Source organism: Fistularia commersonii, chromosome 26 (assembly GCF_037954325.1).
Source record: "Fistularia commersonii isolate RoL2024-O1a breed Wild chromosome 26, RoL_Fcom_v1.0, whole genome shotgun sequence".
In the NCBI taxonomy this organism is placed as follows: Eukaryota; Metazoa; Chordata; class Actinopteri; order Syngnathiformes; family Fistulariidae; genus Fistularia; species Fistularia commersonii.
The window spans coordinates 12,786,490-12,798,547 of NC_141309.1; the positions used below are offsets into that span (position 1 = coordinate 12,786,490).

The 12,058-nt window shown below is 41.9% G+C and overlaps 1 protein-coding gene across 1 annotated transcript in view; it reads left to right on the forward strand.

Annotated features, from left to right (window-relative positions):
* The window catches only part of lmx1bb (LIM homeobox transcription factor 1, beta b), a 40,465-nt gene extending 28,636 nt beyond the window's left edge, over window positions 1-11,829 (forward strand). Inside the window, exons 4-9 of the mRNA XM_086173828.1 lie at window positions 5,574-5,806; window positions 7,942-8,117; window positions 8,580-8,657; window positions 9,069-9,135; window positions 9,956-10,117; window positions 11,539-11,829. Of these exons, the coding sequence (XP_086029954.1) occupies window positions 5,574-5,806; window positions 7,942-8,117; window positions 8,580-8,657; window positions 9,069-9,135; window positions 9,956-10,117; window positions 11,539-11,696 (874 nt within the window). The 3' untranslated portion in view covers window positions 11,697-11,829. The remainder of the gene's footprint in view (window positions 1-5,573; window positions 5,807-7,941; window positions 8,118-8,579; window positions 8,658-9,068; window positions 9,136-9,955; window positions 10,118-11,538) is intronic.
* Window positions 11,830-12,058: the final 229 nt, after the last annotated feature.

Here is a 12,058-nt window from a genome sequence, read left to right on the forward strand (position 1 = left end):
AGCGAGCGAGAGAGATGGAGAGACAGTTTTTCTACAGGCTAATTAACAGATATACATGTCGGAGAAGTAGGAGTTTTCTTGATCCACTGGAAAAATATTGGCATACTGTTGTGGAGGGGGCAGGCTGTACACGCTGGACACAAGTCTCCGTGGTGTTTGATGTACTTATCAAATTCTCATTTCTTAGTAATGAAGTTAGTGTAGAACTGTCAAAAATTGTGACCTATGTATGGTGACTTGATGCATGTACAGGACTTTTGCTCTCAGTAAGGATGCACGTGAATACCACAGTTGAGTAATCTGTGAAACTCACAACCCCTGAAATGAGATCATTTGAATAATGAATTAAGGTTTAGAATTTCTTTTTGCAGCTGTGCAGCATTGCCATATGTACAGATATGCTTCGGATGTCTATTTGGCCGGAGACACGTCTGAGGAGCTGCACATTCCAGCACAAGGGAGCCATGCTGCCATAGAAATAAAGTGTCCATATTTATTTTCACAACAGTAGACTTGTGGGATAGATGATCCTGGAAACACTTCACTACAGACTGGAACGGGTGTGTGTTTGCTGGTTCAGTAAAGATCTGCTGTACAGCTATTGCTAAGTGCGCTCCCTCTGAGATGTAGGGCAGGTGCGAATGCATACTCCAAAACATCAAACGCATCTGCTATTACCGTAGCAATGCCAAGTGCAATCAGCTCGTTTCGGTCGTCCCTGGTGAGCTCACAGGCGGCAACAGCGCCAGGAACAAGCAGAACCCCGTGGCCAAACCTATGTGATGAAGAAGGCACCTTTGGGCCATTAGTGGTGTACACATCTCCTGTTAATGTGTTTTACTTTTACCTGCTGGGAGTTTAATTAAAAAACAAAGAGCCTCAATTTAAAGGCCATTATTATGCTAATGTGGTAAGCATGGGATGGTGATTAAGCAGCTTTTAGAGCTGACTGGAGCTGGCCCTTGGGAGCAGAGGGATGGCACTTTTTATTTGGCTTCATTACTCTCCATGAATCTATGCTCAGAAGAGAAATGCTGACACAATGAAACAAGGTCAGCTACTGAGATCATTTATGCAGACAGCGGTACTGTTATCTTCACTACCACTCCTTGAATCATAGTTCATACTGAGTAAAAGTTTGTATTACTGAGACACAATGTAGAGGCATATCGCTACATCTGCAAGCAATCATACATTTGTAAAGCGGAAACTGAATTTGCTACTTTTAGAGCTGGGTGGTCAATGTTAGTAGTGTTCTGCAACTAGGGGACAACCAACATCACAAAGTAATTGTCAAGATGTTGAGACAAACCTGAAAAGTGTGCCTTCTTTCATTCGTGTGAAGTCGAACATCTGGGCATCATTGAGTCGAAGCTCTTGATAGTGTTGCTTAAAACCAATTTTCACATGAGGCATGTCTCATGAGGAGCCCAGAAGTTGCTGTGAAACACTTCGAAGACCTCTGCCACATCATCGAGATCGCTTCGTTTGATGTCTTTCCAGACAGCGAACGGTGACGTAATGAGCTACTTATTGAATCGAGACATTTGTGTCAAATTGTGACATTAAATGAGTTTTCTTTGAGAATAAAAGGTATCGAGCTCTGCAGTGGTATTAGCTTACGTTTTTCCCAGTCAATAACCTCTCTCGAAGTAACAGTCTGATAAAAACGTATCTTATATTCTCGCAACTGGAGGAGGGGTTAAGGGCATTAACTGCCGAACACAGTAGGTTCTGTTGGATGGCTTTGGTTACCTTCAAAAAAAAGCAAATCCTGTTTGCTGCTCCTTCCAACCTGGATGATAGCTTTTCTTTTCTTTCGTTTTTCTACTCTCAAGTTATGTTGCCGCTGCTAATGAAAGGATGTGGCAACATTAGCCATGCTAATCTAGAGGAGGCCAATTTTAGGCGATACCTGAAAATTGTGTGCACATTATCCTGCATGGAGGCCGTGCTCTGACCTGCCTCATAGGCATCATCTCTCACCTTTACATGATTGGCATGACCACAGGTTTACAACACAACGTGAGGGCCCGTCTTCAAAGCAACGGCTTACAGCTGCAGCTAAATAATCCTCATCCCCCCTGGCTCTGTCCGATGCAGTGACATAACAGGCCAGGTGATTCTTCCCTCAATGGTTATGGTATTTCTCCATTCAATAGAAGATGGTGTGTAGGTAAGGGCTTTGGCACATGTTTCTAAATGTAGCATGATTATCAAACACCATAAGCAGCTCCATACTCTCTCCCTTACCCCCCTTTTATCCCTCGTTTTATCCCACCCAGTCCTCCCGATGCTTATCACTGCGGCAGAGGCATTAAATGTAATGTCTATGGAAGGGAAATCATTGGCAACATGTGGTGAGAGCTTAAGATGTTGTCACACTTTAAGTTGCCTATAATCTGTTCAAAGTGAGAGTGCATAGTTCTCCAAAGTGCCTGCTAAAGGGGGAGAAGAAGAGCAGTAGAGAGAACAAAGTCTCTCAGCCGCACTTGGCTCGGCAGAAGTATTCATCACACAAAATAACTGCCGGTCCCCATCGGCTTCTTCGTAATGCTCTTTTTTGATTTGCTTTTGTTTCTTTTTATATTCACTAAAAAACTAGCCTCAACAGTGCAATTATCTGTCATGGAATGGATGACAAAACAATAGATAAAGTAAGAAAGAACAGACAAGGGATTACAGGTATGTAGAGACAGGATTAAAAAGAGAGACCAAATGATGCCGCTGGGAGAGAGGCATGTGCTGAGTTTTCATTTATGAGTCCAGTCCAGCGGGGAGGCCACGGTAAATATTGACAGTTCTCCCCTTGAGATGCGCCCATTGATCGACACATAAGGGTCTCATCCCGTGATCCCTGCGCTCAGGTGTGGGAAGGGAAGAGCCCGAGTTTCATGCCGGTGCTTCTGTTTGTGACATTGGGAGTCATGTTACTTCAGCGAGCAGACTCATGGCAGATACAGTGCGACCGCTATCGATGACTGGGATCAAGTAAAGACAGAAAATGGTAAATAATAACTTGAGGTTAGATTCTGTGACACCGACAGCTCTTTGATGCCCCGGTAGGCTGCTAATGTCTCTGTAAGTCCCACTGATATGATTTCTTCTTGATATAAAAACATCATTTACATCCTCTGCCTTGTCTCCTTTTGGCGTGCCGGTCCAGTGGCCCGGACCTCAAACCACTAATCAGGTAATGTTGGGGAGGTTGAATGGCATGCCTCCCCCTGGTCAACCTTCACTGCTCACACAGTGGTGTTGTTTTAAAGAGCATTCTTTAGCAGCTGAACTTGGAAAGGTATTAAAGTGGGATTAGGCTCCTCCACAATCCACTGCTTGTGTCATTCAGGGAGTTTGTGTTCTTCTCTTCCCACTGCCACCTCCCCACTCCTCCTCTGTTTGATTGTGGCTAGCCGCAGGAGTGGGACTGACTGTGCCTTTCAAAGGAGAGGGGTAGGGTTAAATCCCTAGTCCACTGCTCCCTGCTAATTCTCCTTGTTCCTTAGAGAAGGATTTACTTCTGCTGCCAGCTTCTCAAAGGCCTTCTCTGCCCATCCGAAAAGTCGCCGTTGCCTTCCTGTGGAGGTGTGGTTGCCATAGAAGGGGCGTCATGCATGGCTATTCCATCTGAACCCTGCTGAGAAAGGGGACCAGGGGTTGAAACAGGCAGAAAGTCCGGATTAGACCCGGGGACAAAGCAAGACAGGAAGATTCCAGAAGGGACGAATAGGAATTACAGCAGCAAAAATAATGCAAAGTGACAGAGAGGGGAAATAGAAAAATAATGGCTTACAAGATTAGACTCGGTGATGAAGAAGAAGAAAGGAAAGAGCATTGAATGAGAATGTTTTCATCTAGATGAGAAGATTTGAGAGAGCAGTTGTAGGTGAATGCGGAATCCTGCATGTATCAAAACCATGCTAACAAGTCATTTCCTAAACTTTTCGCTCTCTTTCTTTGCTTAAGCCACCAATCATTAGCTTAACATTAGAGTTAGAGCTCGGAACTTGTCTTGACAGATTCATCACCTCTTTTCCCAGGCCCCGCCATTAACAGGCTAATACTTATAGAAAGGTGCAAACCAGATCTTGAATATTCAGTTTATCTTAACAGGCATGAGACAGCCGCAGGTTATCTTTTTGCAGTATTTCCCCCCGTGTTTTGCGATTGATAGTGTCGCTTGTGCATTTTGTTTCTCTATGAACACAATCGGTAGTGTGTTCCGAGGATATATCAAAGTTGGCAGGCCACTTATACAAGAACTATGTTTGTTTAAGAAACATGCCCACATTTATTTTTCAAAGGATTATCCTTGAGGTTTTTCCATAGTTGAAAAATAATCTCCTTAACTTTTTGTAATAAATGAAAGCTAAATCGATTTTGTAAACCCTGCAAGAGGCGGTTTTGCAGCTGCATGACAGTTTTCAATCACAGATATAAGTGGATTTGGATATAATTAGTGAAGTCCATTATTAAAACATAACCACACATAATTCTATTGCATAATGTTATGTTTGCTTATGCTCTGCTGACGGTAGAAGTAATAGCAAGATAAATATTTCAAAGAGCAGCAGAAACAACAATTAAAAAAAACAAAAAACACTTGTTTCCAGTATACATGCAGCTGATCTGATATACACACTTACAAATGCAAACACACCTACTCGCAACATATCAGTATTCAGTCAGTGCCTATTAGAAAATTTCCATAACAAAACTATCCTTTGGGTTCCCTCCTCTCATATTCTGGCATTATATTCATCACCATTGCTCATCTCTGTCCCAAACCAGCTGATGATGTCAATTGCCTCTCTCGTTGCTTCTCCGCCTCGCACAATGAAATAGATGTTCACCACGAATAGATAGCCAGCTGCCAGCTGTCTTCCAGACCAAGGCAAACAAAGAGGCCGCTAATAAATCCAGCTTTACGGCTGAACAAGATCAACCGCGCTCCCTGCCTTCTTGCTTCATTTAATGTGGCTTCTTCAGAACAACAGAGAACGAATTAAATGCCTCACGGTCACCAATAAAACAATGCAAACAACTTCCTGAAAGAGTACAAAGGAAGATGAAGGTGTTGTCTAGGAACTGGTGATGGAGGCAGTGGTGTGACATAGAGGCATGATATTAGACAATGAAATGAGATATGAGGGAAGCCCAGTAGCAAGCAATGAATCATGGTCTCTGATATGGTATCTGATGCATATAGAGTGTAGTGGTTATGAAAGTAATGTGTTATCTGCTACCGAAGACTTGATTGGGGTCATTAGGGTTTAGTAGCCGCTGCACGATCCGAGCCTCTTTTTGATATTCAGCGGGGGCGTTTTGCTGCCCATGAGTGAACTCACTCGGAGTGACAGGGAGCCAGACCCATCCTTAGAATTTTAGCAGATGAGTTACATCCAAAAGATTCATCTCCTCGGCTGCTCACAGGATTAACCGGCCTACTTAACCCTTATCAACACCCTCTGATGGTCAATTCGAAAATGCAACGAAATAAAATCACACGCCTCATTAAGAACATCAGTTTTAAAAACATGCTGTAAAATGCTCCACCTGTTTTCCTCCCATAGGTTGTTTGCAACCAAGTGCAGCGGCTGCATGGAGAAGATTGCCCCCACAGAGTTTGTGATGCGGGCTTTGGAGTGTGTCTACCACCTAAACTGCTTCTGCTGCTGCGTGTGTGACCGGCAGCTGAGGAAAGGGGATGAGTTTGTCCTGAAGGAAGGTCAGCTACTCTGCAAGATTGATTATGAGAGGGAGAAGGACTTACTCAGCTCGGTCAGCCCCGATGACTCAGACTCAGGTGAGCGCTCTGCACCCTCTCACACACGGGCGAGAACAACACGGTGGTGTGATCATCATATAGCACCAGGGTGTTGTAATCTGTAGACTCGGTGCCATCCTCTTAAATCTAACCGGTTTAAGAATTATAATCTTAAGATTTTGAGATCAATATGGTGTGAATTGCGCACTCTCTGAGATACAAACATTTCTGTGATAAACATTGTCAAACAAAATTAGAATTAGGTTATCTTGAGTGAGTCTACCGACTGTGATTTTTTGAAAGAGACGTTACAGTCTCACACTACACACAACACACACTTCTAATTTAAAGCCACAAAACAAGAACCTTCCTGTTTCTTTGGACTCAAGGAAAGCAAGCACCTCCGTAGCTTATAACGCTATAATTCGCTAATGCAGACAATATCCTTTGGACCGTCGCACCACGAGGATAGGCGCACCGCAGTCGTTTTGGGTCTTTTTTCTTCTTAAGGCAGAAGTGACCGGTCTGTTCCTATGTTTTCCAGATCGTTCACAGGCACATCTGAGATTTTCCCTAATCTTGCATGCAGCACGTGTCGTAGAAAACCTCTAACATACATCTGCAGCTATTCAGCAACCGATGCTGTAGCATTCTAATTCAAGCAGGGAGCACAGGTTTATGATACAGTAGGAAGTGAATACAGGCCAAAGCCAAGGCGTCTTATATTAATGGCTCTCAATGCGTGGGCAGGCTCGAGTGCTGGAAAGAATTAAATTGCTGTATCATGGTGAGTGGCAGAGGGATTTGGGGCCATTCTGCAGAAAGCCTGCGCCTCCACTCTTATCAGCTCCAGTGTTCCTCAGCTATAGCCTCCACACACAATGAGGCGTCTCGCCAAGCCTCACTGTTCACTACCATCTGGCTCACATTTAAACATGCACAAAAGCGGGGAATTTGTCAAATACATCTGTGCCTGTGTCAACTTTTGTCAACTTGTGGGAATATTTGCTCTGCTACATCCTTGTTCAGTTGTGTCCCAGTGTATCGCAGGAGCATGTCTATTGTGCACGTCTCCAAATTTCAAAATGGAGAAAATGTTGACATGAACAGAGGTTAACCTCAGTATGTGACAGATAATATATACGTTTCCCAAGCATAATGATGGAGACACTGAGCCGTCTCATGGCCCCCTTTGGCAGCCACTACAGCCCAAAATCATGAGGATTCATTAGCTGAATTATTCTGCTGATATTCAGGAACGCTTATTTTCAGACATTCAGTTTTCATGGTTAAATAATTGAGTAATGAATGACTTTAGATTAAACATCTACCTTTATTTTTGGCTCACAATTTTAGAAGACATGCTTTTAAATGTGAAATAATTTCAATTCTGGGAACCTTCAAAGTCATAAGATTTTATCTAAACTTGATTGTCTGGTGGAAAAATGAAACGTTTGCAAGCTTCACATATTTTTTCACCGCTTGTTTGTGTTTCTATTTTTGTTTTTTATTGTATATTTCACTTTCAAGATATCGGAATTAGTAGTTTGTAATTTTAACATTTCCTCTAGTAATATCCCAGATATAAAAAGAACATGATTAATAATTAAACACCTTACGACTCAATGTAAATAACACAGTCATAAGGGATAACACCATCTTTTTTTGCTGCTGCTGGCAGTAAAATGACGCAATTCATATAGAATTCGGCATTAATCTGAGGTCTTTCAGGATGGAACAAAAATTTCAGTTTCTTGCTGCGTCACTAGATCATGCTTTTCCCATATGTTCTTGCACTGTCTTTTTCTTGCTGCACTTAATGCAGTATTCTTATCAGAGATTGATTTAGTGAAAATCAGACAAAGCTGAGTGCAATATGTTATAAGTGACACAATGTCCAGTTCAGTGACAAATGTACATATTTTATTGTGCTTTCCAAGCTCAAGCCACAGACTTCTGTAAGCCTAATCGTACATGCAGCTTTTTTTCTTTTTGTAACAAATTGATAACAAAATATTAAAAACACATGTCTCCTTTGATTATTCACTTGTGGTGTGTGAATCTCCTGGAGCAGGGAAGACCAAAACTAAATTTATCAGCAGACTGTCACTGACCAAAAGGGTGTTGTTTGAAAACCACACTGATGATACAGAAAAAAATGTCTCTCTCTGCAGAGAAAAGTGACGATGAAGAATTAGATATCAAGCCAGAGAAAGGCATAGGAGGCCAGGGGAAGGGAGATGACGGGAAAGATCCCAGGAGGCCCAAAAGACCACGAACCATCTTGACCACTCAGCAGAGACGGGCCTTCAAAGCTTCCTTTGAGGTGTCCTCAAAGCCCTGCAGAAAGGTATATTTCAACTTGACTGACACTGCGATAATGACTTAATTGTAAAACGTTCATTGTTATTGAATCATATTTGTCATTCCTCTGCCCCACATTGACTGATGTGCATATAGATATTTAGATGCCAACCAAAAACCGTGCGGTAGTTCCACAAATAAAATTCTCAAATAAAAAAAAAAATCTCCCCCACCTCAGAGTTTAGCTATGAAGTGGCAAGCAGCAGTATTCTGCTCCAGTGTAACAAAGCCGTCAGTTTTAAATGACATACTTAGATAGAAGTACAACCCTGGCCCTAGAATAAGTCCGGGTATTTGAGGTGGCAGTAACCCTTGGGATGATGGCGGTCATTCAAGGCTCCCTGCGAAAATATTACGGGGGCCATATGCCTGCTGTGAGGTGTGTGTAAAATTTTTCCGGTTTTGTTTTCTTGTTTGATGTGAGATCTTTATTTCTCAATGTCTTCAGGTGAGGGAGACGTTGGCTGCAGAGACGGGACTCAGTGTTCGGGTGGTCCAGGTGTGGTTCCAGAATCAGAGAGCTAAGGTGGGAGTAACTAATGCGTGACAAGTTAGCTTTGTTAGTGAGTGATTTGTATCCACACACAACAGCCTTCTTCCATCATGTATTTGCAGAAAAAAAAACAGTTCAGCTAATAAATCACTGCAACTATGTGTGTGAAACTTATCACTGCATTCCTCTGACAAATGCAAAATGAAAAAAGAAAAAAAATAGTGCAAGGAGTTGCAAATCTAGCTCACTCTTGCATTAAATGTCTACGCCCTCTTCTGTCCTGATGATTATCTAGTGAAATCCTTTGATACTTGACAATGAAGTGCACTCGCATTCAGATTTTATGCAGTTCATTTGAGGGTTAAGACCAAGGAGCATCCCTTTTAAATTAAAGAGCGCATGTCAGTTTTGGGAGTTTCTACATCTTTGTCTCTTTCTTTTCAGATGAAGAAATTGGCAAGAAGACAGCAGCAACAACAAGAACAACAAAATTCTCAGCGGCTTGGCCAAGGTATGATTGTCTCAAGTCTCCACACACAAGCCTCACACATCTTTTGAGTGCAAGATATCACCTATAGGCAGCAGGCACATTTACAAATAAAAAGAAGGATGAAAAAATAATAAAAATCTAAAAGTAAAATTAGGAAAGCAGAAGAGGAATGTCAAATAGACACAAAACCAGTTCTCTTTCAAATTGCAGAATTTTAACATGTTATTGTAACTTGTGTGTTATATATCAACATTAAATCAGATTTTACCATGGCGCAGTCACATTGCAATAAAAAAAAAGGAATCTGAAAACCTTGTATTACATTACATGCGGATAATAAATTATAATCATCCAAGAAAAAAATATTCAGTGTTTTTTTTTTTTTTATTTCAATAGATGAAGCACTTGTAAATATTTCACTCAATTAACAGGAACACTTAACACTCAAGTTGGGGTTGAGGCTTAGATCGAGTGGAATGATTGGCAGACACTGCAGTAAAATATGGGGGGTGACAAAGCCACAGGATAGGAGTGTCCTTCTCACTCCGGCTCTGTTTGCGAAGGGAATTGTTGGAGAAGCCTCGGGGCTACATGAAAGTCTAGAGCAGGTAACCATGGAAATACTTACCAAACACGTGCAGGCTATTCGAGTATGGGAGTTAGCTGTGTCTGATTTTAATTTGATCAGCACTGTGAGGCTTCTTATTTCAACAGTTTGGAAAAAAATGTCAACAGTAGTTCAGATTCTACGAAGAGCTGCATTTATTTAACTTAAAATAAAAACCAACAAACATTAGGGGTTCCTCCTGGTCAGCATGTGTCTTTTCTCATTGTCTTACAGAGGTAATGTCAAATCGAATGGAGGGGATGATGAACTCCTTTACACCGCTGGCTCCGCCACAGCAGCAGCTGGTCGCCATGGATCAGAATGGTTACAGCACAGACCCTTTCCAACAGGGGCTCACCCCCCCACAGATGCCGGGAGACCATATGAACCCATATGGTGAGCATTCAGCCATCACCCCCAACCTCCAAGCAACGCAGACACCCACTCCAGCTCTCAAAACACACACTTCTGTCCCTCGTTCAACCTCATCATGCTCAGGCTACGGCAAACTGATTCAAACGGCCCGTAGCGCACTAAAGCCAGCTTCTCTTCCCACGTGAGATAACGCAAGCGCACAGATTCAGTTTTGATCTTCAGATGTATTTGATGGAGTTTTAAATCTCATATTTCAAATCTCTACTTTCAACACAGTCAATGATATTGATGATGTTTCCCAGCGGGGGTAAAAACATGTGGTCAATGTAGACAGCTGCAAAACAACAATGACCGATTGAGGGTTGTGTCAGGTAATGAATCCGAGAGGGAAAACAACAACCCTTTGTTTCTTATTTTTATGTTATAATGCAAAGACATTTGATGAGTAGGAGTAGGAGGAGGGGGGAATGTAAGTCAATCAAGTGTTAATCCACAGGAAGTAACTGGAATAACACAGTTCTGAGTGATGTCCTCAACAAGCCCCAGAGGGACCATTTTCTGAAGTTCATAACTTCCTTATAATTTGCCTCCATTTAGTTCCTTTCGATTGTAAGAGCCCAACTCCCCGGTCTCATCACTCTCCTTTGGTTTGGGGAAAAGAACAATATTGGCAAGGCATTAAAAGATATGTCTCAAAACACTGTCCCCATTTTGTGCAACACTATCATTAAGATCCAGAGTGTAATAAAGTTAACTATTCCCTCCAGAGAAATAACATGTTGAGATTTTATGAAAGGCGTAAACAGTTGCTATTAACCAGATCTTTTAGGGGGATGCCCCTTGTTTACATGCTCCCTCATAGGCTGCAATTGTCCCAGCGAGGGCAGCAAAGAGTGAGCTTTGATGATATACACCAAAACAGTGTTCACGATTCTGATGACACGCAACAGCAATTTCTCAAACAAACTATTAGTAATTATAATTTCCCAACGCCCCTATAAATTGTAGGCATAAGACTGCGTATATTTTATCACCAGAACAGTTTTGTTGCACTACTAAAGTGACACCTTTTCTGACAAGAGTGATGGCTATGGCTATTGGAAAGTAAACATGTACCTTGTGATACAATATCCAACACCGTATGCGTGTCACGAATTCATCTGAAATCATTTGAATACAATATATCTTGCCATACTTTGAAATAAAGATCTGTTTAACATAATTTAGGAAATTTAAATGTTCACTTATATCAGCTCAGACACACAAAGAGACAGCTTAACTGATATCTGCTAAGTTTACTTCCTGTCCCCTGTGTGAAGTACTCCAGTACAGCCATGGAGTAATAATATGTTTTTAATTTTTATCAATAAGATGATGTGATATATTGCCGTACTGAAAATGTTACATAGCCTTCACAACAACATGTACATTGTCGTCTACAGGTAATGATTCTGCATTCCATGATATAGACAGTGACACATCTTTAACCAGCCTCAGTGACTGCTTCATGGCATCGTCAGAAGTGAACTCCATGCAGGCCCGTGTGGGGAACCCCATCGATCGTCTGTACTCCATGCAGAACTCTTACTTTGCGTCATGAAAGAGAGAAATGGAAGAAAAAAAAAAGCACAGAATAAACTGCCCATCTCAACTGAAAGTGCAAAAGCAAGGAGTTTCTACACAACCACGGATCTGACTGAAGGAACACTTCATCGCTGTTGCTCCTGGTTAAGTGTGGACGCTTGCTCAAAGATAGTGAAACCACTCGTGCGACAGTGAAGAGTCCTGGGGAGGGGGAAGGCTTGTTAAGTGTTAGACATTATTCAGTAGGATGCTTATCCATCACAGAAGATATTGCCGTTTCCTTTTTTTTTCACTTAAAGTAAACAAGTAGATATTGAAGCCACTGATTACACACTCCAAAACCAAAAAACAGTGAATTTATACAGTGCATGATCAAAA